The 27,816-nt window shown below is 48.0% G+C and overlaps 1 protein-coding gene across 2 annotated transcripts; it reads right to left on the bottom strand.

Annotated features, from left to right (window-relative positions):
* Positions 1–10,904: 10,904 nt before the first annotated feature.
* On the bottom strand, positions 10,905–27,002 carry IBA57 (iron-sulfur cluster assembly factor IBA57). Of its 2 annotated transcripts, none has more exons than XM_053572600.1 (3): positions 26,594–27,002; positions 12,515–12,855; positions 10,905–12,407 (listed from the first exon to the last, which is right to left on the bottom strand). In XM_053572600.1, exons 1-3 carry the CDS (start codon positions 26,932–26,934, stop codon positions 12,016–12,018), a joined length of 1,074 nt encoding a protein of 357 aa, XP_053428575.1. In that variant the 5' UTR covers positions 26,935–27,002; the 3' UTR covers positions 10,905–12,015. The 2 variants fall into 2 exon arrangements, with proteins under 2 accessions (XP_053428575.1, XP_053428577.1); XM_053572602.1 differs by lacking the exon at positions 26,594–27,002 and adding an exon at positions 26,439–26,505 and having other exon boundaries at positions 10,907–12,407.
* Between the last annotated feature and the right edge of the window lie 814 nt (positions 27,003–27,816).

Raw genomic sequence — 27,816 nt, forward strand, 5'->3', positions numbered from 1 at the left:
TCTGTCATAGTTTAAAATTAGAACCCACAGGGCCTGATAGTCGCATGGAACATGGTACAACCTCCTGCCCTCAACAGCTGCCATCTCTCCGTGAAAGGACTAAGATTAGGACTGCACAGATTCCTGGAGTAGAAATTAAAGGCCCTAATTAACTGGGTGACTTAATTTGGCAATCTTGCAATTCCATCCTGGTGAGAAAGTGGCTCTTCCCACTGCTGTGACTTTTTGCTACAGAATGACTCAGATCCATCCCTGATTCTTTTGTCTTTCAGAGAAACATCAAGATCTCAACTCACATTTTCCGGGACATTGGGTTCTGAAGATCATGTGACATCTTATCATTGTCTTCTTGTCCCATGCTATGCTAGGAGAAGCTCTGGACAGAATCATTTGTAGGACACAGCACAGAGCTGCCCAGGGCTTTTGTGTGGCCACCACTAGCTCTTCAGTGGCGATGGTAAGGGCTAGTGCTTCTAGGAGAGTTTAAGAAGATGGAGGACATAGAAAAATGTCAAGGGTGGTGCCTGTAGCTCAAGCGGCTAATGTGCCAGCCACATACACCAGAGATGAATCCGGCCCAGGCCTGCCAAATAATGACAACTACAACCAAAAAATAGCCAGGCGTTGTGGCGGGTGCCTGTAGTCCCAGCTACACCGGAAGCTGAGGCAAGAGAATCGCTTAAGCCCAGGAGTTGGAGGTTGCTGTAAGCTGTGATGCCACAGCACTCTACCCAGGGTGATAGCTTGAGGCTCTGTCTCAAAATAAAATAAAATAAAATAGAAAAATTTCAAGCAAAACTCAGGCTCTACTTTCTAGCATTAACTCTTGAATTTGCTGAGAAAGTGCTCATGAATTTCTCAGGAAGCTATAGTAACTAAAATGGTGCCTCAGACAGGCTGGAGAAAGTGTAAAGAGCCTGGAAACAGGTCTTCACACATTCAGACACCAGGTTAACCCTGCAGAAAAGTGGGAAGAATGTTCTGGACAACTGGATATCTTCTGAAGAAATGAAAACCAGATCACTACCTTATGCCTAGTGTGCGTTGAGTGGCATCCCCCCCCAAAAAAGTGTGGAGGTCCCCAGAACCTGTAAATGAGACCTTATTTAGAGGTAGGGTCTGTGTAGGTGTGATCAAGTTAAGATGTAGTCAATGGGGCACGCCTAATCCAATAACTGGTTTTCTCACAAGAAGGGGATATTTAGGCCAGGCAGGGTGATTCATTCCCATTATCCTAGCACTCTGGGAGACTGAGGTGGAAGGATTACTTGAGGTCAGGAGTTCAGGACCAGCCTGAACAAGAGCAAGGCCTCATCCCTACTAAAAATACAAGAAATCTGGGTGGCGCCTGTGGCTCAGTGTGTTAGGGCCCCATATACCAAGGATGGTGGGTTCGAGCCTGGCCCTGGCCAAATTGCAACAAAAAATAGGCAGGTGTTGTGGTGGGCGCCTGTAGTCCTAGCTACATGAGAGGCTGGGTAGGAACATTGCTTAAGCCCAGGACTTAGAGGTTGGAGTGAGCTATGATGATGCCACTGTACTCTGATAGATCAGTGGGGTGACCATAGTTTACGATTATGTATTGAACATTTCAAAATAGCCAGAAGAGAATAATTAGAATGTGTCTAGCATAAAGAAAAGACAAATATTTAAGGTGCTCGATATCTCAAGTACACCAGTTAGATCTGTACAAACTATATGAATATGCTAATTATCACATGTGGCCTCAAAATATGTCCATCTATTATGCAACTCTAAAAAAAGTAGACCACAAACTTAAATAGAAAACGTAAAACTATAAAACCAGGAGGAAAAAAACATGGAAGAAAATCTTCAGAATCCAGGGCAAGGCAGAGGGTTCTTATATTTGACACCTAGAGCAGAGAAATCCGATCAAATGGACCCCATTCAAATTTTCAAAGCATTGTTCTGTGAAAGCCCTGGTAAAGAGGATGAGAAAACATCCCGAGGACTGGGAGAAGACATCTGCAAACCCCGTATGGTCCATTATAGTCACTTGTGCATTCTATATTTGTGAATCTGCACACTAAAACTCATTTGTAGCCCCCAAATCAATTCTTGGGGCATCTGCAGAGTTATTTGTGAACTTTGGCAGGGCATTGAAAATTTTGAGTAGCCAGACGAAAACTCTCTCACTGGGGCTGAGCGAGGCAACACCCTGCCTTCTGGTTTTGTCTGACACTTTGAAAAAGTGTCATTTCATGATCTATTTTGTGCCACATTTTCCAAATTTTTGGTGCTTTTTGGTGGTGATTTTGCTGTTTACAACGGCCTCCCTGCAGAGCACTTTGGTGTCCTTGAGTACGAGAAGGCTGTGGTGTGAGTTACAGAGAAATACAAGTTGAGCCTCTTGGTGGGTCCAAATTTCCTCTTATAGGGACATCTGTCAGATTAGATTAGGGCCCACCGCTGTGACCTCATTTGAACTTAAATACCTGTATGAACACCTTGTCTCCAAACATGGTCACATTCTGAGGTCCTGGGTTTTAGGGCTTAAATCTATTCATTTGTATGGGGGGGGGGACACAATTCCATTCACAATAAATGGGGAGATGATCAAACTGTGGTGTATGCATACCAGGGAACACTACTCAGAAATCAAAAGGAATATATGGTGGGCACACACAACTGCATGAATGGATTTCCAAGGAATCACACTAAGTGAAGAAAGCCAATATCCTAGGGGCTACCCACTGTGTGAGCCCATGTACATAACATGTTGGAAAATAACAAAATCTTAGGAAGGGAGGACAGATTGTGGCAGTCAGGGATTATGAATGAGAAGAGAGATTAGAGGTGTGGAAAAGAGTGCACAAGGGATCCTTGTGGAGACAGAAATGTTCTGTATTGCAATGGTAGTGGAAACACAGGAGCTGCCTCCACCTGTGATAAAAATGCATGGCACAAAACTCACCTGAATACACATGAAACTGGGGATCATATCAAAGCCCATAGTATCAAAGCCCCCTTCTGGGGTAATGATAAGTAGCTTTGCAGAGAGCTACTGTTAGGGAAAATGAGGTAAATGGGAACAAGGGATCTCTTCGTGTTATTTCTAACAACTGCTATTATAGCAATAAAAGTTTCAATTAAAAAATACAGCACCACCAGCAGCCCAGCACAGGGGCATAGAAGGACTAAGGCATAGCCAGGGAGACCCTAGAACAGGTGTCCGGTCTTTCTAGCCCTGTGTCTACCAAACACCTTCTCCCATGGTCTTAGTGGCCCAGACATCTGTGTGCTCATGAATCCAACACCCAACACACTGCTGGCTGTACCACTCAGTAAATTATCAGATGAGACCAGCCACGGTGAGTCACACCTAAAATCCCAGCACTCTGGGAGGCCAAGGTGGTAAGATTGCTTGAGGTCAGGAGTTCAAGACCATCCTGGGCAATACAGTGAGACCCCATCTCTAATTATTAAACAAATACATAGGCTGTGCATGGTTGCTCATGCCTGTAATCCTGGCATTCTGGGAGACCAAGGTGGGTGGATTGCTTGAGCTCAGGAGTACAAGACCAGCCTGAGCCTATAAAAAATTGAAAAACTAGCTGGGTACAGTGGTGCATGCCTATAGTCCCAGCTACCCAGAGGCTGAGACAAGAGGATTGCTGAAGTCCAAGAGTTTGAGGTTGCTATGAACTATGATGACGCTGCAGCACTCTACCCAGGGCAACTCTACTCTGTCTCAAAAAATAAAAACATACATAATATATATATATATAGTCAAATGAATGCAAATGAATGAATCAATCAATAAAAGGGTAGACTAGAACCCAGTAACCTCCAGGTCTTTCATCAACATGGTCTGTTACTTTCCCTAAGGAACTTCTCCTTTGGAAAGATCTTCACAGAAATCATTTTTCCCACAAACTCCAATGTGACCTGAATTGACATCATTCCTGGAGGAATTACTGGCAGGGACATTGGACATAGTCAGGTGCCCAGACTGTGTGAACAGTGCCAGCCCGTGTCTTTACAGCACATGGCTAGGAAGACCCTTCTCCTTGCATGTGTGCCAAGCCAAGGCATTCGCCCAAGATGTTCAAAATCCAAACACTGAATCTCTAAATGAAAATTAGAAGAGTGACAATGCCAAATGTTGGCAAGGATGTGAGCCAACAAGAACCCTGACACATCGCCAGTAGGAGCGTAAAGGACACAGTCTCTTCAGGAAAATAGCAGTACTCTACATTGTTGAGTCTTCACCTGCCCTGTGGCCCAGAGCTCCACCCCTGGATATTTACTGGAAAGAAATACAAGTGCATGTCCACAAGAGACTTGCGTGAGTGTAGAAATAAAGACTACCTGCATGAGAAAGGGCAAAGGCTACCACTCCCAGCGTGCTCGTGCAAGGGAGTCAGCCACCATCACTTGCATGGGGCAAAAAAAAATGACACAGGCATGGTACCACATGCCTGTACATCCCAGCTGCTCAAGAGACTGAGACAGGAGGATGGCTTGAGGTTACAGTGAGCTATGATCATACTGTTGCACTTTAGCCTGGGTGACAAAGCAAGTCAGCCCTACTATGAAACTAATTTAGGGCTTTCATATGAAAGCTATAACCCAGTTATAACCTAAGAATATGGGAAACGGGCAGAGGGTGGGGAGGGAGGGGGAAGGACGGGGGAGGGAGGGTAATTGGTGGGATTACACCTGCGGTGCATCTTACAAGGGTACATGTGAAACTTAGTAAATGTAGAATATAAATGTCTTAACACAATAACTAAGAAAATGCCAGGAAGGCTATGTTAACCAGTGTGATGAAAATGTGTCAAACGGTCTATAAAACCAGTGTATGGTGCCCCATGATCACATTAATGTACACGGCTATGATTTAATAAAAAATAAATAAATAAAAGACCCGGTCTTTAAAATTTTTTTCAATAAAAAAATTCAAAAAGAATAGCAATTCAGTTTCAACATGGAACTTGGAGGAGAAAGCTTCAAGTTACATCAGAGAACAGGGCTGACTTTCTCTGGTTAGATTTCTGCATTTCACATTATGTTAAGTCACCTCCAAGGGGGAAGAATGAATTGCCAAGGAATGTTGATAGTATGGTGAGGAAACTGAAGGCTGAGATGGGCTTACTTAGAAATGCATCAGGAACCAAGAGGGTAGAAGAGACCCACAATGGACACCCCAAGGGGCAAGCACAAAGGAGGTGGATGATCAACTGGTGTATGGCCACGGGGTGTTTACTACAAAGTTTGCACTTTCTGCAGCTAAGATTTTCTTTTTTAATAATCCAAAATTGGACCCCCCAGGGTTCCTCAGCCCTCCCTCAGTCCCCACTGGGACACAAGATCACAGTGCCAGCCTTTTAAGATGGATTTCCATCCCACTCAGTCTCAGCCTTTCCACTCGGTTATTTTCCTCAAACCTATTTCTTAGTTTCCTAATGGAAAAAGGAAAAAAATCCTGGCTTGATGCCTGTGGCTCAAGCGGCTAAGGCGCTAGCCACATACACCTGAGCTGGCGGGTTCGAATCCAGCCCCGGGCCGCCAAACAACAATGACAGCTGCAACCAAAAAATAGCCGGGTGTTGTGGTGGGTGCCTGTAGTCCCAGCTACTTGGGAGGCTGAGGCAAGAGAATCGCTTGAGCCCAGGAGTTGGGAGGTTGCTGTGAGCTGTGTGACGCCACAACACTCTACCCAGGGCGACAGCTTGAGGCTCTCAAAAAAAAAAAAAAAGGAAAGAATCCCACAAGACTTAGCTAGAAAGACTGGATATAGGCAAAAAGAAGACTAGAAAAGAACAAGGAAATGCACACGACTCCACCATCAGCCACCAGCAGAGCTGCTCTATGCAGTAACCAGATACTGGACTATTAGGACACCACAAAAATATCGGTGACGATGACTTAGGAAAAAAGTACTCATTATTCACAATGACCAAAATATGGTGTCCCTGCCATGAAGCACCTGGATCCCTTTGTATTTTCTGTGTGACAGGAGCATCTTTTACTCTAATAAGACAACTCTTAGGGGGGCCCCATCCAGCTTCAGGGGGAGGGCTGGTTGCCAGGAGGACCAAACCACAGTTTGAAGCCTGGAGCTTCCAGCCCCACCTCCACATGGGCTGGAGGTTGTGTCCTTTGTAATAAACTTGGGGCTTCCCTGAGTTCTGTGAGCCATTCTTGCAAATGGTGCTTCTCTGTGTGTCTGGATCCTAATCTTCCCATCTTGGGAAGACACCAATGCTATGGGATTAGGGCCCATCCTAGTGAGCTCATTTTTACTTACTCACACTTTTGGAGATGCCATGTCCAAATAACAGTCATGTTCTGAGGTATTGGGTGTTAGGATTTCAACCTACAAATTTTTGTGTAAGGGATAATATAACCCAGCCCATAATGGTGTCTTCTTTTAATAGATTTGTGTTTAAAGGTTATGGTCTCTGGAAAACCAAATTGAATTCGTTAAGACATTCGGACTTGGAATAAGGTCCATTTTTAGACACATTCCGTGTGTTTTTGGTAGGAATATGTCTTCAATTAAAGTGCGGTGGTCAACTGCACTTCAAACCAGGCTGGCTGGTCAATTTCATTGTTATAGTCTTGCCTTTACTTTTGTTGATTTACCAACTAATGATGAGAGGGGTGTGTTTAAAAACCTTCAGCAGCTAGGGTGCCGGCCACATACACTGGGGCTGGTGGGGTTGAACCCACCGGGGCCTGCTAAGAACAATGACAACTATAACAACAACAACAAAAATAGCCAGGGACGTTGCCATAGCTCAGTGGGTAGAGTGCTAGCCACATACACCCAGGCTGGCAGGTTTGAACCCAGCCCGGGTCAGCTAAACAACAATGACAACTGCAACAAAAAAAAACAGCTGGGCCTTGTGGTGGGCACCTGTAGTCCCAGCTACTTGGGAGGCTGAGGCAAGAGAATCACTTAAGCCCAAGAGTTTGAGGTTGCTGTGAGCTGTGATGTCACAGCTCTACTGAGGGTGACACAGTGAGACTGTCTAAAAAAAAAAAACAGAATAGTTGGGCATCGTGGCAGTTGCCTGTAGTCCCAGTTACTTGGGAGACTGAGTGAGGCAAGAGACTCTCTTAAGCCCAAGAGTTTGAGGTTGCTGTGAGCTATGAAGCCACAGCACTCTACCAAGGGAGATATAGTGAGACTCTGTCTCAAAAAAAAAAAAAAAATCTTTAACTATGATCATGGGTTTGTTCATTTCTCTTTGAAGGACTAGTGTCTGGTTTGGTTTGGTTTGGTTTTGAAGAGACAAGGTCCTTGCTCTGTCATCCTGGCTGGAGTGCAGTGGTGTGATCACAGCTCATGGCAGCTTCCAATTCCTAGTCTCAAGCAATCCTCCAACCTCAGCCTCCCAAGTAGCTGGGACTACAAGTGTGCACCTGCACACCTGGCTAATTTTTCTTATTTTTGTAGAGATGATGTCTTGCTATGTCACTCAGACTGGTCTCAAGTGATCCTCCTGCCTTGGCCTCCCAAAGTGCTGAGATTATAGGCATGAGCCACCATGCCTGGCTAGTTTTTCTTAAAATTCCATGTTACTCCCTCTATGGTTTGGGAGTTATATTTTATTTCCATTCTTTCAAAGGTTATCCAAAAGCTCTGATAAACCTCTATAGCAGAGGCACGGTATAAAGCTGTGCCCTCCTTCCAACCAGCAGGACTCTGGAACACTGAAAGTTTAGGCACCTCTCCCCCCCTAGTTCATGTATGACATTTGTTTTATAAACTCCAAAATTAAGTATTATAAACAGGAACCTTTAGATTCAGTGTTTTAGATATATCTATATATTTACCTTTTATCCTATTCATTCCTCCTCACATTTCAAACTTCCCCTAGGAGATCCCTTTCCTTCTGTCCAGGCATTCCTTAGAATATTTTCAAGTAAGAGCTGGCAGTGGCAAATTTTGTGGGGAGGTTTGTAGTCTGGAAATGCCTTTATTTAGCCCTCTTTCTTGAATGACAGATTTTCTGGGTGCACAATTCCAGCCCAATCATTATTTTTCTCTCAGTACTTGAAGGTATTATTTACTTTTTTTTCTGGCCTTCACTGTGGCTTTTGATAAACCATATACTTTCTTTTTTTAAAGATACTCTCTGTCCTCTCTGCCTACTTTTAAGATCCTCTCTTTGTTATGGGGTTCTGCACTTTCACCAAGATGTGACTGTTTAGCTGGAGCTTTTTATTTATAATACTTGCAATCCACTGGCTTCCTAAATCTAAGAACTGGGGATTTCCATCAATTCTGGAAAGTTCTCAGCATGTATTTCTTTGGAGACTGCCTCCATCTCATATTACTCTTAAATCACCAAATAAATATTATCTTAAATTCTCTTTTTTCCTTGTCTCCTCACCTGTTTCATGATTTCCAGCTGTCTTTCTGTACTGCATTGTAGAATCATTTCTTCAACAAAACAGCTCCCCAATTATTCAGAAAATACACTCCTGGATTACCCTTTGGAATATCCTATTTTTATTTCTAGAACCCCTTTCAAACCTGCTCGATCATTTTTATAACCTTGTTTCTCATATTTCAATTTCTTACTTTATTTCTTTAAATATATTTAACATACTTATTTCATACCAAGTATCTGTTTACTCCAACATATGAAAATCCACGGATTTAGTTCTACAGCCTGTTTTACTGCTGGCCCTTGCTCTTGGTATAGTATTTTGTGTGTCTTTTTTCTCCTCTATCATTTAAAACCTTCTGGCTAGGGAAAAGGCTGCTCCTCCTAGGTTTAGCCAGTACTTAGAGATAAGAAAGGCCCAGATGGTGCCTTTGCTGTGTACACTAACCAGTCCAGAGCCCCCTCCTTTATCTGGCCCAAACACCCCAGAAGGATCATTCCTCTGCCTTCCATCCAGGGCCAGGTGCCAGGCAACCAGGGACCACCCCTAAAACTTAGAGCCCCGAAACTATTCCCATTGGCCTCCCTAACCTGGGTGGCCAATGGTGCTTATCTGGTTCACCTTATCTGCTTAACCTCTCCCTGGTTCCTGCCACAGCTGGCCCTGCCCCTGGGGCTGTGTAGCAACCCTTGTCCAGGACCTGAGCCCTCCTGCATGTCCTCTGGTGGCTGCACTTGATTACCTCCTACAAGAACAACAGAGCTTGTTGTTTTCTGGGCATGGGGGAATTAAATGATGATGACAATGACTTCACAATGAAGTACACTTCTTGGGATGTTTTCTCTCTGAGGCCTGACTTGGAGGCAGGTTTCTCCAAAAGGTCTACACTTAGTCTACCAGGCTCCTGAAAATACTACCAACTTTGGATACTCTTTCTTCTTTTCTAACTATGACAGCTCCTTTTTCAGAACTTCATGATTTTTTGACAAAACAAACTAAAACAGACACAAAACCCAGCAAAGCATTTTCCACAATTCTGCCCCAGCTTCCCACAGCTTTGGGTGCTCCTGAAGCTGGTGATGAGGTAAAGCTCAAACACTGAGCCCTGAGGCCACATGCACCAGGTGGCCTTGTTTTCCAAGCCCTAGAAGCTGGGGGCTTTTTAAAAGGTCCCTTTTGTGGAAACTGATCTGGTGTGTCCAACAGAGGGAGTGCTGTTTTCGTGTGCAACACTTTAAATTTACAGACACAGAGAGAAAATAAAATGTGCACTTGTTTGAGATGAATCAACTATTTTGAGATCTCAACACCTGGATAGGCTTGAAGACACTTAAGGGACACAGCTCAGGTGGTGTCTTGCTCTGGAGCCACCTAAGCTTAAAATAATATCAAGCCCCAGTTTCCTTTCTGTCTCATTTATCACCCCTAACCTGGGCATACCCTCAGGACAGACAGACTGATGCTCACAGCTGCCACTATGTGGTGAGGACGCCTTGCCAAGTGATCTGGGTGACCACAGCAGGGAAGGGTCTGGGAGTATTTGAGCCAGGCACATGTGTTCATTCCAGGGGCACACCCACTCACACAGGAGACTGATTCTGTGTTGACTCCTGCTCCAGGTCACACAGGTTGTGGACACCCATGTCTGGCTGCAGCTAGAGAGGAAATTGGCCTCAAAGCCTGGTCCAGTGTCTCCGTGTCAGATTAGACACAGAAGCTGGTGAGGCTGAGAGCAGCACAGTGGTAGCTGCTTGTAAACCACCGTAGGCTAGAGGCGTCCAAAGTTTGAAGCTCTCTCAGGAGACATGAGTTTGCCCACCCAGCTCCCAGGCCCATGGGGGTGTGACCGGGTCAGGACCACTTAGCTGGTAGGGCCTTCACCACTCACTTCCAGTGACCAGACCCTTCTCCCCTCCAGCACATCTGGCAGCTGCACTCTCCCCATCCTCTTCATGGGTGACTGCAAACTGCACTTCAGTTCAGAGGAGACTTCAGACTGCTGGTCTGGGATCCCCACTGCTTCGGGTTTTTAGAGGTGCCCTGCAGCCCCTTCTGGCACAAGGATGGGGCCACACAGGCTCCTCCTCACTCAGCTATGACTGCCCTCAGGTCCAGATGGGTGGCCTAGATGCCTGCAGATGCATGCCCTGCAAATGCCAGATCAGAGCCATCAGGGCCACCCCACCCCCATCCCCCAATGGACTCAGCACCCACTCTGAGAGCCCTCAGCAACGCCAAGGCCTCTGTTGAAATGCTTTGCCTGGGCCTCGTGTGGTGGCTCACAACCTGTAATCCTAGCACTCTGAGAGGCCAAGGTGAGTGGACTGCTTAAGCTCCTGAGTTTGAGACCAGCCTGAGCAAAAGTGAGACCCCATATCTACTAAAAACAGAAAAACTGAGGCAACAGAATCACTGGAGCCCAAGTTAAAGATTGCTGTGAGCTATAACGCCACGGCACCCTACCCAGGGCAACAGCTTGAGACTCTGTCTCAACAACAAAAAAAAAGAAATGCTTTGCCTGGTGTGTTCATGTGTCCTCTACGGATGAATGTTCCATGTATCTAGCCTACAGGATCCCCAAGCCAAAGCCTGGCCCCCACTTCCACACACAAAAAAACGAGAGCTCTGAACAAGCTGCTTGAGTGTCAGGCTTTAATAGATGCCCCATTAACACAGAGGTCACACTGCAACGAGACGGGGAAGTTAGTAGTTGAAAAAGGGGCCGCTGGGCGGCGCCTGTGGCTCAAAGGAGTAGGGTGCCGGCCCCATATGCCAGAGGTGGAGGGTTCAAGCACAGCCCCGGCCAAAAACTGCAAAAAAATGAAAAAGGGGCCACATCCCCACCCAACAGCAAGTCACACTCTGACTGAAAACACATGGCTACAGCTACATCTAAAACACGGCAAACAGTAGTCATGCGGAAGCCCCTCCTTGCCAGGCCCTAGCCAGGGACAGAGCTGTGGAAAGGTGGACACAACCATCTGTAGCCCCTGGGTTGGGCCCCCTGAGCCCACAGTGGTGCAGCTGGCTCAGGTGTGCACAGGTGCACAGTGTCTGCACCTCCTCCTGCAGATGTCCCCATCCCACCACATCTAACCTGAGGATAATCACACACATCCCTTACCCTGAGACATGCTCCAAAGTGAGCACAGGGAAACAATTCCCAAAGGCTGCCATCCCCCAATGTCACCCTGGCCGCCAAATGCAGAGACCACATTTCTTGAGCCCTATCAAGGGCAAAGTGAGGTGGCAAGGCCCAAAAGCTGCCAGCTCTGGGCAAAAATGCCATCCCATCTGTGGCTGATGGACTCTGTATGTAGTTAGGGTGTAGTCCAAGATGAGTTCAGGCCACTTTCTCCCTTCCCCAGGTCCCAGGAGGGTTCCTGCTGCTCCTAGCCACAGAATATCCAAAAACAGGGAAACCCATAGCCATGGGACCCTCTACAGGAAGCATCAGTGGGACTAGGTGCTGAGCTACACCAGGCCTGCAGCTCTGGGCTGTGAAGAAACATGGGAGACTCTCAACAGGGCCACTAGGAAGCAGGGCTCCCAACCTACAAGGCACAGGAGATGAGACCAGCAGCCCCTGGACAGAGGCCCCCAGCACTGAAAGCTCCACTGGCCTACCAGAGACCCAGGCATTTAAGGCTACTTGGTAGCTGTGGGCCACCAGTCTGGCACAGATGCCGTCAAGGCCACCTGGTTACTCTCAGAGGTTCGTATATAGAGAGGACCCTTGATTTTCTCTGACCGAAGCAGGGCCAGCCCCACGTTCCCCTGGCTGGCCCTGAACTTGCCAGCAGCCTGTCCTGACTCAGTCAGAACCGGAGAGCCCGGGGCAATGCCACCAGCAGGAAGGGAGCCTGAGAGATGCACAGGAAAGAGGCGCTTCCGGATGACTCCCATGTGGTAGGTACGGGCAGTCAGCTCTTGGCCAATGTAGCAGCCCTTGGTGAAGCTCACACCATTCATGAAGGCCAGGTTGGACTCCAGGGGCAGGGCCACCCCTGGAGGCAGGTCATTGACCCCCTCAGGAACACCTGTGGAGAACGAAAGGGAGAAACCAGGGAGAAATGAGCCAGTCCAGCCCAGCCCTGTGTGTCCACTCTCCCCTCCCACGCAGTCCTATGTGCCTGCCTGATTTTACCTTGCTGGTACCGGTGTTTGTGATAATCCCGGGAATCCCTCAGCTGGCCCCCAGGCACCAGAACAGGGCTCTCAATCTGGGTGAGGAGTCGCCAACCCATGCGCACGGTCCGAGGGTCACGGGTGAGGATAGTGACAGCATCCAACTTCTCCTGCAGTGGCACTGCCCCACTGGCCTCAGGGGCGCTGGGCAGTACTGCCCACACACGCAGCTCAGGGTATGCCTCCACCGTGACCTTCCGCCGGATCTTGTACAGCGCAAGGTGCTTCTGCAGCGCACCCAGCACAGAGCTATCACACTCCAGGAGGAAGCCTGGCACCTCCTCTCGACAGTCCTGGATCCTGCAGGGAGAGAGGCAGGGGCACATGGGGGACAGTCAGGGGCCCTGCACACCACTGGCTTTCCACATCCAGTAAGAACCAGTGGGCAGATAACTGCGTCCCAGCGCATACACAGCTGCCCTGCCAGTAACTTGGCCTGGGGAACACATCATCTTGGGCAGACAAATGAGCCCTGGGGAACCCATGTACAGGGAGTGGTATCCTCAGCCACTGCCAGGGCACTGGTCATCCAGACAGACAATTGTGCCCCAAATTACCAAAGTGCAGAGGACCCTGCCACACAGCCGCATGGCGCTGTGCCTTTCAACAGCGCAGAGACACGGGCAGACAGACCAACCAGGAAGGAGACCAATGCATACAGAACAAGTATGTATCAACGAGGGTTAAATAAACCCAGTACCAAGGGGCAGAAGGTGGCCCTGCCCAGAATGGAGCCCAGAGCATTCCTCATCAGAGGAGACAGGAGTGTACCACCCAACAGACAGACACCCAGCAGCACCTACAGCCACGTAGGCCTGCACCTCTAAGATGGCAGACAGGCACATTGCAGGGACCACGGCTGCTTTGTGCTGTGCCTCTGGAGTGCTTGTTCAGACAGAACCTGCCTGTACACTGAGCTACAATAGCCTGCCCAAAAGGGTAATGCCCTACCCGCTGAACCCAGGACAGAAATGACAGAAAGCAGTCTGCTGGGTGCAGGGTCCAGCAGGGCAGGGCAGCAGGGCCTAAAGGGTGACCAAAGAGGAACTCCTGCTTATCGTGAGGTGGAGAAGTGTGGAAGCTACCTGGGAAGCCACTGAGTGGCAGGGGAGGAAGGGAGCTGGGAGGTCAAGAGACAGCCCTGCCCACGCCCCAGTGCAAGTCCTAGAACCCAATCAGTGCCCCAGAACCACCCTAATTTCTACTCTGGGCAACCACCGCCAGGGGACTTCAGCTAGCACTAGGTGAATGACCCTATCTAGACAGAACACAGAGACAGGACTGGGGCAGGCCACAGTCTGAGGCATTGAGAGAGATGCTAAACAGAGACATCCCCTGATGCAGCTGATTGCATGGCTGGGGTTGAGGTTATACATGTGGATTGTACAAGGATCCATGGTCTGATAGGAGCCAAAACAGGAAAGTGGGTAAGACCCCTCTGGGGAGGACATACAAGAGAGAAGAGCCCATGGGCAGGTATCCCCAGCCCCTCCCAGGCAAGAGAGGGCTATGTTCTTCCCCAGGAAAGCTGCTCACCCCTAGTTTTGGATCTGTATTCAGCAGAGTGCTATCCCAATCTCTGCAGTTTCACTCAGCCCTGTGGTCTGGCTGACACACATGCCAGCAGAGGCAAGGGATGTTCACACACTCATCATGCAGAACTAAAGGACACAGGTCTCACAGAGGACTGCACCATGAGGAGAGTGGGACACAGCTGATTGACCGAAAGGACAGCAGTCACAGGACCTCAAAAGTAAGGGATGGAAACAAGCATACCATTTACAAAAACAGGGTTGCAGGCATATTGGCCCATGCCTATAATCCCTGTACTTTGGAAGAAGGATGATCACCTGAGCCCAGGAGTTTGAGGCTAACATGGGCAACATAGCAAGACCCCATCTCTAAAAAAAAAATAAATAAATAATAATAATAAATGAAAAATAGCCAGGTATGGCAATGGGCATTTATAGTCCCAGGTACTTGAAAGGCTTAAGTGGGAGGAGGTGGAGGCTACAGTAAGATATGATAATACTACATACACTCCAGCCTGGACAAAATAAAAATAATTCTTAAAAACCAGGAGAAAACTGGCCAGGTGTGGTGGCTCACGCCTGTAATCCCAGCACTCTGGGAGGCCAAGGTGGGTGGATTGACTGAACTCACGAGTTCAAGACCAGCCTGAGCTAGAGCAAGACCCTGCCTCTAAAAATAGCCAGGTGTCGTGGCAGGGGTTTATAGTCCCAGTTATAGGGGCTGAAGCAAGAAAATCGCTTGAGCCCAGGAGTCTGAGGTTGCTGTGATGCCACGGCACTCTACATGGGGAGGGATGGGGGGCGGGACAAAGTGAGACTGTCTAAAAAAAAAAAAAGATTGAGAAAACTGTCCAGCCTCAGCAAGAATAAGACCCTGTCTCTACTAAAAACAGAAAAATTAACTAGGCATGATGGTGGGTGCCTATAATCCCAGCTAAGGCAGGAGGATCACTTGAGTCCAACAGTCTGAGGCTGCTGTGAGCTATGACTCCATGGCACTCCTCTATCCAGGGCAACAGAGTAAGACTCTATCTCAAAAAAAAAAAAAAAGAGGCAGCTGGGTGTGATGGCTCACACCTGTAGTCCCAACACTCTGAGAAGCAGAGGAGGGTGGATTGACTGAGCTCAGGAGTGCAAGACCTCATCTCTACTAAAAATAGAAAAAACTAGCCAGATTTTGTAGTGGGCACTTATAGCCCCAGTTGCTCGGGAAGCGAGGTAAAAGAATTGCCTGAGCCCAAGAGTTTGAGGTTGCCATGAGCTGTGATGCTACAGCACTCTACCCAGGGCAACAACGTAAGACTCTGTCTCAAAAAAAAAAAAAAGAAAGAAAAACAGAGAGAGGGAGAGAAAATCGCAGAAACACATGCAGGTGAGGTATACAAATCCAGAGACCACTGGACCTGGCCTGCAGCTGGGCCAGGTCTGTGTCCCAGTTCCAGTCCTTCCTAGGGTGTAGTCAGGGGAATAGGGGAGGGGCACGTGGAAGTTCATCCTACACGGCTTTTATTTTTTGTACCTTCCTGTGACTCTATAATTATTTCAAAATTAAGACTTAAAAAAAATAAAACAAAGGGGCGGCGCCTGTGGCTCAGTCAGTAAGGCACCGGCCCCAGATACCAAGGGTGGCAGGTTCAAACCCGACCCCGCCTGAACTGCAACCAAAAAATAGCTGGGCGGTGTGGCGGGCACCTGTAGTCCCAGCTACTCAGGAGGCTGAGGCAAGAGAATCGCTTAAGCCCAGGAGTTGGAGGTTGCTGTTGAGCTGTGTGATGCCACGGCACTCTACCGAGGGCCATAAAGTGAGACTCTGTCTCTACAAAAAAAAATAAAATAAAATAAGACCAAGGCGCCACCCCTGGGAAGGGGGCCCAGGCTTTGAGAGGAAAGGCAGCAGTCACTTTTCATCATAACCTTTTCTTTTTTTATTAATATTAAATCATAGCTGTATACATTAATGTGATCATGGGGCATCATACATTGGTTTTATAAACAGTTTGACACATTTTCATCACACTGGTTAATATAGCCTTCCTGGCATTTTCTTAGTTATTGTGTTAAGACAATTATATTCTACATTTACTGAGTGTCACATGTACCCTTGTAAGATGCACCAAAGGTGTAATCCCACCTATCACCCTCCCATAACCTTTTGACATCACTACATTCTTGTAATCATGTGCATGCATATTTTTAGTTTTAAAATCTGCAGTAGAGCAAGCAGAGTTGGTATATAACATGAGCAGTTGAAAGATCCAGGGTGAGACATGAGGGACCAGGGTCTGGATGAGACAGCGGGTCCAGGGAAGATCCTAGGGAAGACCAAGGCCCCTGGAGCATGGTGAGGGCCTCGCACTTTGGGGTCTGTTTGGGTGCCTAACTCAGCAGACCCCATCCCCACTGACTTAGCTCTGCCCATTGTGCTGGACACCCCCTGGCCTTACACACAGGGCAGATGTCCTCATGGGTTCTAGGTTCTGGGGTCCACGGTACTTTCCAGTTGGGTGCCTAAAACTGTCTACCAGAGGCTCCTTGGGACCAACAATGGTGGGATGTAATCCCTGGATCCCCATAATCCCCACCCTGTTGCAGCTGAGTAATAGGAGGTGAAGGAATACCCAGCTGCACCCAGAGATAGGCCAGAACACTCGAGACACAGGGGAGCCCCAGGCTGGGGAGCTTTCTCAGTAGTGGCACTGCTGACATTTTGGCCAGATCATTCTCCATGGTGAGGGATGTACAAACATTGTGTAGCACCTAGACCTCCCCCCATTCCAGTCACAATATCCAAAAATATTTCCAGACACACAGAGAGTCCCCTAGAGACAGGGCCATGACATAAAACATAGGATGCTCAGTTAAATCTGGATTTCACATAGACAACAAAGAGTTTTTTAGTATAAATATATCCCAAATATGGCACAAGACATACTTATGCTAACAAATCATCTTTGGCTTGTCTCAGACATACCCAAGTGTCCTATACTTTCATTTTGCTGGGGTAAAGCCACATGAGGATAACAGAGGTAAAAGGACATCTTTGGCCTAGCAGGTGGGCCCTGCTGGTTGGGCCCTATAATAGGATAGCTAGCCATCAGATCTGAGTGTTCCAACCATTTGCTCAGGAAAATTGACTACTGGGAGCATAGCTGCCCTGGGGAGCCCAACTCCCTCCCTTGCTCCACCCCTCCAGGACCCTGGAAACCTTACAGGTCTCTTCTGCTCCTCAAGACTGGCCACCACATGGCCATAGCCCAGCACTGTATGGCACGCAATAAGACCAACAGTCCACAGTCCTGACCATGAGAGGCCCTCACAGCCTCTCTCTGCCTCCACCACCATGAAAACAGATCAAAACCAACAGGTAGATCTGTTCTGAATTTTCTTGTGGCATAACAAATGAACAAACAATCAACAACAAAGCCAGCCTCAAGGAAACACACACATTGTCAGAATATGGAAAGAACCTGAAAAAACTAGTCTTTTTTTCCTAAGAAAATGAAAAGACATGGCTCAGCACCTGTAGCTCAAGCAGTTAAGGCGCCAGCCACATCTCTGGTGTCAAGCTGGCAGGTTCAATCCAGCCCGGGCCTGCCAAACAACAATGACCACTACAACCAAAACCTAGCCAAGCGTTGTGGCGGGCGCCTATAGTCCCAGCTACTTGGGAGGTTGAGGCAAGAGAATCGCTTAAGCCCAGAAGTTTGAGGTTGCTATGAGCTGTGATGCCATGGCACTCTACCCAGGGTGATGGCTTGAGGCTCTGTCTCAAAAAAGAAAACTAAAGAAAAGAAAGTGAAAAGACAGGCCACAGTGTTGGAGAAAATAGAGGCAAAGGCCACATATGACAGAGAACTATCACACAAAATAAGAACTCTTAAAACTTGACAATAAGAAAACAACCCAAGGCCTGGTGCCCATAGCTCAGTGGTTAGAGCACTGGCGACATACACTGAGTCTGGTGGGTTTGAACCAGCCCAGGCCGACTAAACAATAATGACAACTACAACAAAAAAAATAGCTGGGCGTTGTGGTGGGCCCCTGTAGTCCCAGCTACTTGGAAGGCTGAGGCAAGAGAATCGCTTAAGCCCAAGAGTTTGAGGTTGCTGTGAGCTGTGACACCATAGCACTCTACCGAGGGCAATGTAATGAAACTCTGTCTCAAAAAAAAAAAAGAAAAAGAAAACAACCCAATTAGAAAATGGACCAAAGACCTTCCTATTCACTTCCCCAAAGAAGATACACAGATGGCAAGTAAGTACATGAGAAGATGTTCCACCTCATCCATCATTAGGGAAAGATGAGAAACACCACTACTATACTCCTATACAGTCAAATCCAGAAGACTGACAATGCCAAATGCTGGTGAGGATGTGGAGCAACAGGAACTCCCACTCACTGCTATGGGAATGCAAAATGATTTGGAAAAACAATGTGGCAGTTTCCTGCAAAACCAAACATACTCTCATCACAGGTGTCAGCAATCATACTGCTTGGTATTTAGCTAGATGAAATGAAAACTTATGCCCACACAAAAACTTGCATCACATCTGTGATCCTAGCACTCTGGGAGGCCAAGGCAGGTGGATCCCTGAGTTCAGGAGTTCAAGACCAGTTTGAGCAAGAGTGAGACTCCATCTCTACTAAAAATAGAAAAATTATCCAGGTGTTGTTAGTGGACGCCTGTAGTCCAAGCTACTCAGGAAGGCTGAGGCAAGAAGATCACTTACGCCTAGGAGTTTGAAGTTGTGCTGATCCAGGGTAACAGAGTGAGACTCTGTCTCAAAAACAAAAAACAAAACAAAACAAAAAATGTCTATAGCAGCTTGATTCAAAATTGCCAAAACTTGGAACCAAGCAAGATGTCCTTCAATAGGTGAGTAGATAAATAAACTGTGGTCCATTCAGACAGTAGAATATTATTTTTCCCTAAAAGGAAATGAGGCCAGGCACAGTGGTGATGCCTATAGTCCCAGCACTTCAGAAGGCTGAGATAGGACGATCACTTGAGCTCAGGAGTTTGAGACCAGCCTGGGCAACATAACAAGACCCCATCTGTACAAAAAAATCTAAAAATTAGTTGGGCATAGTGGAGTACACCTGTGGTCCCAGCTCTCGGTGAGCTGATGCAGAATTGCTTGAACCCAGGAGTTGAAGGCTGCAATGAGCTATCATCACACAACTGCACTCCAACCTGGGCAACAGAGTGAGACCCTGTCTCTAAAAATGTTTTTTCATTAATTAAAAGAAAAAAAATAGTTAAAGGAATCCTCTTATTGAGACTCCAAGCCGGGCTATTTTTGGTGGTCGTGGGGCACTAAGGAAGCATTCGCAATTCCTACCAGCAGGGGCCCAGAGGAGGCAGCCGGTCGTTGGTGCCCAGCACCATTGCTCAAGCACACACCACCAGCCAAGCTGGTGCATCCTAGGCATTGCTCTTCCATTCTGCTCTGTCACAGAGGGAAGACAGATGAGTGACTGGAGTTCAAGTCCAGCTAGCCTCTGGCCTCCAAGCAGGAAAAGGACAGGCACTAAGAAGCAAGGCCACAGGAGGCTGCAAAAGCAGCCCCTGAAGGAGTCCTGTAAAGTGCCAAAACCTAAGAGACTTCAACCAACCAAAGGGAAGCAAAAACAAGGGTGCTGTCAAGACCCAGAAAACCCCACAACTCCAGGGAGAAAACTAAGCGGCAAACCCGAAAAACTAAAGGACATTTTCACAGAGGTCCTCAGAAGAGGACCAGTGACCATGCACACCACCTGCTCACTCACCGAGGAGCACCTTCTCTCTGGGACTGGACAATTTTGCTCCACTATCACTGCCTCTCTCCTCCCCGCAGGCCACTGCAGGCTGTATGGGGAATAGTTTTCCTCAGGCCTCAATTCCCAGCCCTGCCCCTTACCCGTGCACACACACTTGCCCTCCTGAACATGGCTAATGTCCCACTTTGCTACACTATGCACCTGCTAGGTCCCCACTCCCTTGGCAGTGTGTTCTCTCGGCTCTTGGTTTAGGAGCCCTCTCTCTGCTCCTCCACTGTTTACTTCCTATGGAGGGGCCTGGGAGGGATCCCCCAGCCTTAAAAGGGACCCCAGCCCCATCTCATTTTGGCAAGCTCCATTCCACTGTCCTGGAAGCAGGTGTGGCCATGGAAGGGGTGCTTGACCCCCAGGATGTCTCCAGCCAGCCTGTGTCTTTGTCACCACGTGGGGCTCACACCAATGTTTCTTCCTTCTCTACCTTCCTTAGTCCCTGAACTAGGTTGATAGTTCCCCTGGGATAAAGGAAAGAAGGCAGGAGGAGTGTGAGCCCCTCCTCCCCAACCCCCAAGGTTCTGGTTCCATCTTTCCTATGTTCACAAACTAACCTGTGGATAATTGTGGTTTTTGTTCCATGTTCCATTCTTCAACATTGTTATTGCTATACCCACACCAAATGGGTCATCCTCTTTGCCTCCTATTCTGCCCACATTCCCTTCCCCCAAGATATTCTTCTTAGCAGGGAAAAGGAACTGGGGTACAGCAAGCTGGGTTAGTGACCACCCCAGTCCCAGGGAAGGTGGGGCCCTGCACCAAGATGCGTTAGCAGAGTGAGGCAAGGGACCCAAAATAACCATGAAGGGTAGGGGGGCCACCTTCTCCCCTTATTCTGTTGAGAAGGGGGTAATCATTATTTGTCCCAGCTTGGGACTCCTCCTCTGGTTTCCTATTTGCAATTACTTGAATTTTAAAAAAATCCTTTTCTGGGGAAAAAAAAAAAAAAGAGCCATCAAGCTATGGAAAGACATGCAGCAACCTTAAACGCATGTGACTAAGTGAGAGAAGCCAACCTGAAAAGGCTACACACTGAGTGATTCCGACTCTATGACATCTGGAAAAGGAGAAATTATGAAGGCAGTGAAGATCTGAGGTTGCCAGGCATTAGGGTAGAGGAATGAACGGGAGGTGCACAGGGGACTTGGGGAGAAGTGAAACTCTTCTGTATGACCCTATAAGAGTGGATACACCTCATGACACGTGTTCAAACCCATACAATGCCCAATACCACAGGTAAATCCAAGCATAAAAACTGTGGACTTGGGGGGCACCTGTGGCTCAAAGGGGTAGGGCACTGGCCCCATATGACGGAGGTGGTGGGTTCAAACCCAGCCCCGGCCAAAAACTGAAAAAAAAAAAAAAAAAAAACCAAAACTGTGGACTTAGGGGTGACAGTGACGTTGTCACTGCAGTTCACTGATTTAGCAAATGCACTACCCTAGAGGAGGATGCTGGCAATGAGGGAGGCTGTAGGGTAGGGGAAGCACAATTTTACTACTCTAAAAAGTAAATTCTGTTAAAAAAAACAAACAAACAAACATAGCTTCCCTCTGAGAGTAGGTGCTACATCCAGGACACAAGAACAGGGTGCTTTGAGGAAAGAATAACTCAAAGATGAGACAGGAGCAGTATGAGAGTTGAAATAAAAAAATCCAGAGACAAGGAACACAGAGAATGTAAGAAAACAGAAAAACACAAGACCACAAAGACTGCCCTCTCTCCAAAGGAGTGACCAGAAACAGATTAACAACAAACAGCTAGGCACGGTGGCTCACACCTGTAAATCCTACCACTCTGGGAGGCTGGGATGGGAAGATCACTTCATTTTTTTCTATTTTTTTGTTTGTACAGAGTCTCACTTTACTGCCCTCGGTAGAGTGCCGTGGTGTCACACGGCTCACAGCAACCTCCAGCTCTTGGGCTTACGCGATTCTCTTGCCTCAGTCTCCCGAGCAGCTGGGACTACAGGCGCCCGCCACAACGCCCGGCTATTTTTTTGTTGCAGTTTGGCCAGGGCTGGGTTTGAACCCGCCACCCTCGGCATATGGGGCTGACGCCCTACTCACTGAGCCACAGGCGCTGACCCATTTTTTTCTTTTTTGAGACAGAGTCTCACTATGTCACTCTTGGTAGAGTGCCGTGGCATCACAGCTCACAGCAGGCGCCTGCCACAACACTGGCTGTTTTTTGTTGCAGTTGTCTTTCTTTAGTTGGCCTGAGTGGCCAATCATGCAACACAAACCCACCACCCTCAGGGTATGTGACTGGGACCATAACCACTGTGCTACAGGCACTGAGCCCATTTTTTTTTTGAGACAGAGTCTTACTATGTCACCCTCAGTAGAGTGTCATCACAGTTCACAGCAACCTCAAATTCTTGGGTTTAAGCGATTCTCTTGCCTCAGCCTCGCAAGTAGCTGGGACTACAGGAATCTGCCACAACACTGGCTGTTTTCAGTTGCAGTTGTCTTTTTTTAGCTGGCCCAGACAGGGTTCGAACCTGCCACCCACAGTGTATGTGACTGGTGCCCGCCATAACGCCCAGCTATTTTTCTTTTTTTTTGTAGTTGTCATTGTTGTTTGGCAGGCCCAGGCCGGGTTCAAACCCACCAGCCCTGGTGTATGTGGCCAGCACTCTAGCCGCTGAGCTACAGGCACCAAGCTGGAAGATCACTTCAGTTCAGGAGTTTGAGACCAGCCTGAGCAAAGTGAGACACTGACTCTACTAAAAAAAAAAAAAAAAGACAGAAAAATTAGCCAGGCATGGTAGTGTGCACCTATAGTCCCAGCTACTAAGGAGGACTGCTTGAGCCAAGGAGTTTGAGATTGCTATGAGCTAGGCTAAGGCCATGGTACTCTCGCTTAAGTGACAGAATGTGATTGTCTCAAAAAAAAAGTACCACACAAGCTCAAGCTCAACCCCTCACCTTATCCCTCAGTGTGTTGTTTCTTAACTTGCAACTTCGCATGAACTCTCAGAAGTGAGAAGAGCCGGGTGATAATAGTCCTTGAGTGCCTCTCCATGGAGGGACAAAGTGGGCAACAGTCCCTTCAGCACACAGAATATCAAGGTATGCACCAGATACCCTGTCCAGGAGAGAAAAAGAAACTCCTCTCACAGACTTCAGGAACAGAGAGCCTCCCCAATCAGGGAAAATGGAAGGTTAGAGCATAGTCTTGTTAACAAAAGGCACAGTGGCTCTCAAGACACACTCCAGACAGGATGGGAAAGTATGAAAAGGAAAAAAAAAAAAAACACACAAGAAACAAAAAGCATTACAAGTTGGCCCGTGAACAACATGGGGTTTGGAGACTTAGACACCCTCACACAGTTGAAAATCCAAATATAACTTTTGATTCCACCAAAACTTAACTGCTGATAGCCTAGACTAGAGGGGATTCTTCTAGGTTGACTAGGTGTCTTACCAATAACATAGTCAATTAATGCATCTTTTGTATATATATCATGTACTTTATTCTTCTCATAAACTTAGCTAGACAAAGGAAAATGCTATTAAGAAAGTCATTAATTCTTATGATAAAGAAATGAAAGCATGTACAGAGAAAATACAAAGGTCACTATTAAAGTTTTGAGACAGTGTTATGGTTCATTATTTCACTTCCAAGAAATAGTCAACAGCCGCATCTTTTCTGATTCACCTGTGCAAGTTTATTTATTTATTTTTTTGAGACAGAGTATAACTATGTTGCCCTAATGGAGTACCATGGCATCACAGCTCACAGCAAATTCAAACTCTTGGGCTTAAGCGATTCTCTTGCCTCAGCCTCCCAAGTAGCTGGGATACAGGCACCCGCCACAACACCCGGCTATTTTTTTGTTGCAGTTGTCAGTTATTAGCTGGCCAGGGCTAGGTTCAAACCCGCCAGCCGGGTGCATGTGGCCGGCACCATAACCACTGTATGCAGGCACCAAGCCATCTGTGCAAGTTTAAACTTGCTTGACTCATCGGTATTGTGGAGGGCCTCATTTGTTTCTGTTCATGTGGCATTCAGCTACGGAGCTGGGAGGAAAGCACTTTCATGCAATGATCCAAATGAGTCTCAAAGCATTTGCAATGGGCATTCAGGGACCTTACTCCTTCCCACGTGAAAATTTTTCAGTGGTTTCAAGAATTCAGAAGAGGCCAAATTTCACTGAAAATGAAGAGAGGAGTGGCCATCCAGCAACTGCGGTGACTACGAAAAACATCACTGCTATGGAAAAAATGGTTCACAAAAACAATCCAGTGACATTTAAGGACACTGATTGAATCGCCAGCAGTGTCCAAAATCCTGCATGATTATCCCAAGGGGTGCCTCACACTAACACTAACAGATGAGCAAAAACGCACCTGTGTTGAAAGGTGTGAAAATATGCTGGTCAGATTCGATGGAGGCTAAGTCTAGACACATTTCTAACATCGTTACTGGTGGTAACACCTGGATTTACCAGTTTGATCCAGAGAATAAGCATTAGTTGACAGTGTGGATTTTTTTTCCTCCATGAATACCCATCAATGAAAGTGTAGCCTGGAAGTGTTGGAAAGAAAACTGTGACAACTTTCTTCTCCCAAAGCAGTCATGTTACAGCTATTCCTCCAGAGGAACAAAAAACTGTTACTGCTCAGTGGTACACAACAGTATGCACACCAAAAATTTTAAGGAAGCTTACAGAACTGTGGCCAAGAACAGGACTGCAGGGAACCATTTTGCACCACGACAACATGTCCACCCACACAGCCAACATCACCATTCAGTTGCTGGAGTCAACAGAAGTTAAACTCATCACTTATCTACCCTGCAGTCCTGACCTGGCCCATGTGATTATTTCCTGTTCCCTACAGTAAAAAATTGCATGCATGGAAGAAGGTTCTGCAGCATTTGAAGAAAATAAGTGGAAAGGGTGTTTCCAAAAACAATTACAAGAATGCAAAAGTGCACAGAATGTCATGCAATTATTTTGAGAAAATATAGTGATGAAATAATTTTACGTTTCTTAATTTTTGTGTTATCTCAAAACATTCTTAGTGTCACTAGCATATACAATGATGACAGTATTGGTGAACTGGAGACAAACATTTAAGCCTCTAGAGCTGACAATGACACACTTTTCCTTTTTATTTTTTTTGAGACAGAGTCTCACTATGTCACCCTTGGTAGAGTGCTATGGCATCACAGCTCATAGCAACCTCAAACTCCTAAGTTCAACTGGTTCTCTTGCCTCAGCCTCCCAAGTACAGGTGCCCACCACAACGCCCGGCCATTTTTTTGTTGTTTTTGCAGTTGACATTGTTGTTTAGCTGACCCAGGCTGGGTTCTAACGCACCACCCTCAGTGCTACAGCCAAGCCTGACACACATTTCTCATAAAGAGCCAGAAGGTTTGAGAACTACAATCCCATCATTGTATGACAAAAACAACCCTAGATCATATGCAAACAATGACTTTTATTTACAAAAACAGGCAATGCAATGGCCTGTACCTGACAGGGTCGTGTTTCACTGACTCCCATTCTAGAGTCAAAGAATCCACTCCGTGGCCAGCAGTATGATATTTAAAAAATCACAATAAGACATAGCAGCATATTTCAAAACATCAGGAATTTTTTAAAAGTTGCTAAAAGCTTCCAGAAGAAACCATAGTTCACTTATAAAAACCTGGATATAAGAACAGCACTGGACTTCTCCATGGAAGAGCGGCAGCAAGAAAATGAAGTTGTAATGCAACATTCTCGGTAACACTTTCCAACTCCAAATTTTAACATGCTGCCAAGTTATAAAGCCACTTGCCAAGATACAATGAGCTCCAAATTTCATTCCACTACATCTTAGGAAGTTATTCCAGAAGGAGCTCCTCCAAAACCAAGTAAGAGGAAGGGAGGAACATAGGCAGCATTTGAGGACAGAGGGGAGGGAGGAGGAGGAAGAGGGCAGGACCCAGCCCCATGGCACCCAAGGACCACTCCAGGAAGCACCCCAGCCTGGGTCCTATACACACGCCCATCTGCTATGATTTCAGAAATCCAGGTCTCAAGGGAAAACCCAACCAATGCTGAAAACCTGCAAGGCCCTGATCCACCTAGCAAAGAACACCACTCACGCTTATGAGGACGTCAGTGGAGGTGATCAAACATGGGGAGCTCTGGGGAGGGGAAGTGGGGAACAGGGTGCACACCAGAGAACTCGGGGAATACTAGCACCAGCTGTGTCTTCGAAATACGGCTGCACCCGAAAGCGGTAATCCCCGAGCCCTTGTCCCTGCAGTGAAAGGGGTACATCTCAAGAGGCAGGGTGCAGGGCGGCTCTGCCCTGAGATCGCGGGTGCCCAGGCCTTACCCTGGGCTAGTCACTGGCCCATCCCTGGGCGTCTAGTCTAGCCTTGCCCGGGACCCTCGTCTAGATGTCTAGCTCGGCCTCCTCCGGGGATCCTCTCTTCCCTGACCGTCTACCTTGGTCTTCCCCGGGGACCCTCTCCTGCCGGTCCAGCCCGGCCTCACTGGCGGCCCTTTCTCTCCCTGCTGCCGACCCTGCTACCCACCTCCCAACTCTGTAAGCCTGATCCTGGATGCCCGTCCTCCACGTCCCCCGCAGGCCCCGGACGTCCCCTGCTCACGTTCGGGCTGTCTGCCCCTTCCCACCCTGCGAATGAGCCGTCTGAGTAACCGTCCCTGCCTGCCCCGGGCCCGCTCTCACCCGTAGAGTATGACGTCATAGAGCGTCCGGCCCTGCACGTTGAGAAAGTGGGCGTAGCCCGCGCGCGCAGAAGGCGGGGCTGTACCGTCTGTGGGACCCGGAAGCGGCAGCTCATTGGTTAGTAGCCCCAGCAAGAAGGGCGCTGCGTCCGGTCCGCGCACGCGCACCAGGGCCCGTTCGTCCAGCCGGAAGCAAGTCCATGTCGCGCTGCTCGCAGGGTCCCCGCAAGGAAGCCCGGTGCCGTGGGCTAGGTGGCGCCTCGGTGTCCCACGTAGCCGCCAACGCCAGGCCGGGCTGCCACGCCACAGAGCCGCACCCCGAAGCAGCACAGCCGCCGCCATCTTGGGCAGGAGTGTAGCTGTGGCGAGAAGGGCAGGCGCCACAGCGGCCTCTGGCGGCGACCGCCGGAAAGGGAGCGGGAAGGGGCGAGCGGAGCGGACGTGAGGGGCGGGGCAGCACGGGCGTATAGCAGAAAAGGCCATGATAGCGCGTTCCTATGTGCGTGAAGGGTGGAGCAGCACCGCCGTAGTGCATGAGGGGCGGGGCGGCGCGAATGTGTTGTGAGAAACGGGCGGGGCGAGGCTGGCGTTAGGGGTACGGTTCGGATGTATTGCGTCAATACAATGTATTGCGTCAAACGGGCGGGGCGGGGCAATAAGAGTGTGTGTGCAAGTGAATGGAGGTGGGCGGGGTGGGGGAGCGGCAGGGGCTGGTCCTCGGTCTGTCTGTCAGTGCACGGGCCCCACTGTTGCTTCTGGGTAGAAGACGTAGTACCTGCCCATCTGCGGCTACTGTGCCAATCTAAAAGTATGACTTTGGTTTGGTTTTTCAGAGACAAGGTTTTGCTCTGCCGCCCAGGCTGAAGCGCGGTGGCATAATCATAGCTCTTGGGCTCAAGCATCCTCCCTCTTCGGCCTTCCCCAGTAGCTGGTACTTAAGGCATACACCACCACGCCCCGCTAAGTTTTTTAATTTTTTGTAGAGACAGTGTCTCACCATGTTGCCCAGGCTGGACTAAAACTCCTGGCCTCAAACGATCCTCCTTCCCAAAGTGCCGGGATTACAGGTGTGAGCCACCATGCACAGTCTTTTCCTATCACATTGACTGTCGTCCACATTTTGCTGCCTCTGCCTTATCAGTCCATTTACTTAATTTTTTTCTTTTTTGCCGAACAGCAGAGTGCTCCAACCTTAGCATCTCCAAAGCATAAGGAAAGCCGTCC

The sequence above is a fragment of the Nycticebus coucang genome, chromosome 20 (genome assembly GCF_027406575.1).
Source record: "Nycticebus coucang isolate mNycCou1 chromosome 20, mNycCou1.pri, whole genome shotgun sequence".
NCBI lineage: Eukaryota > Metazoa > Chordata > Mammalia > Primates > Lorisidae > Nycticebus > Nycticebus coucang.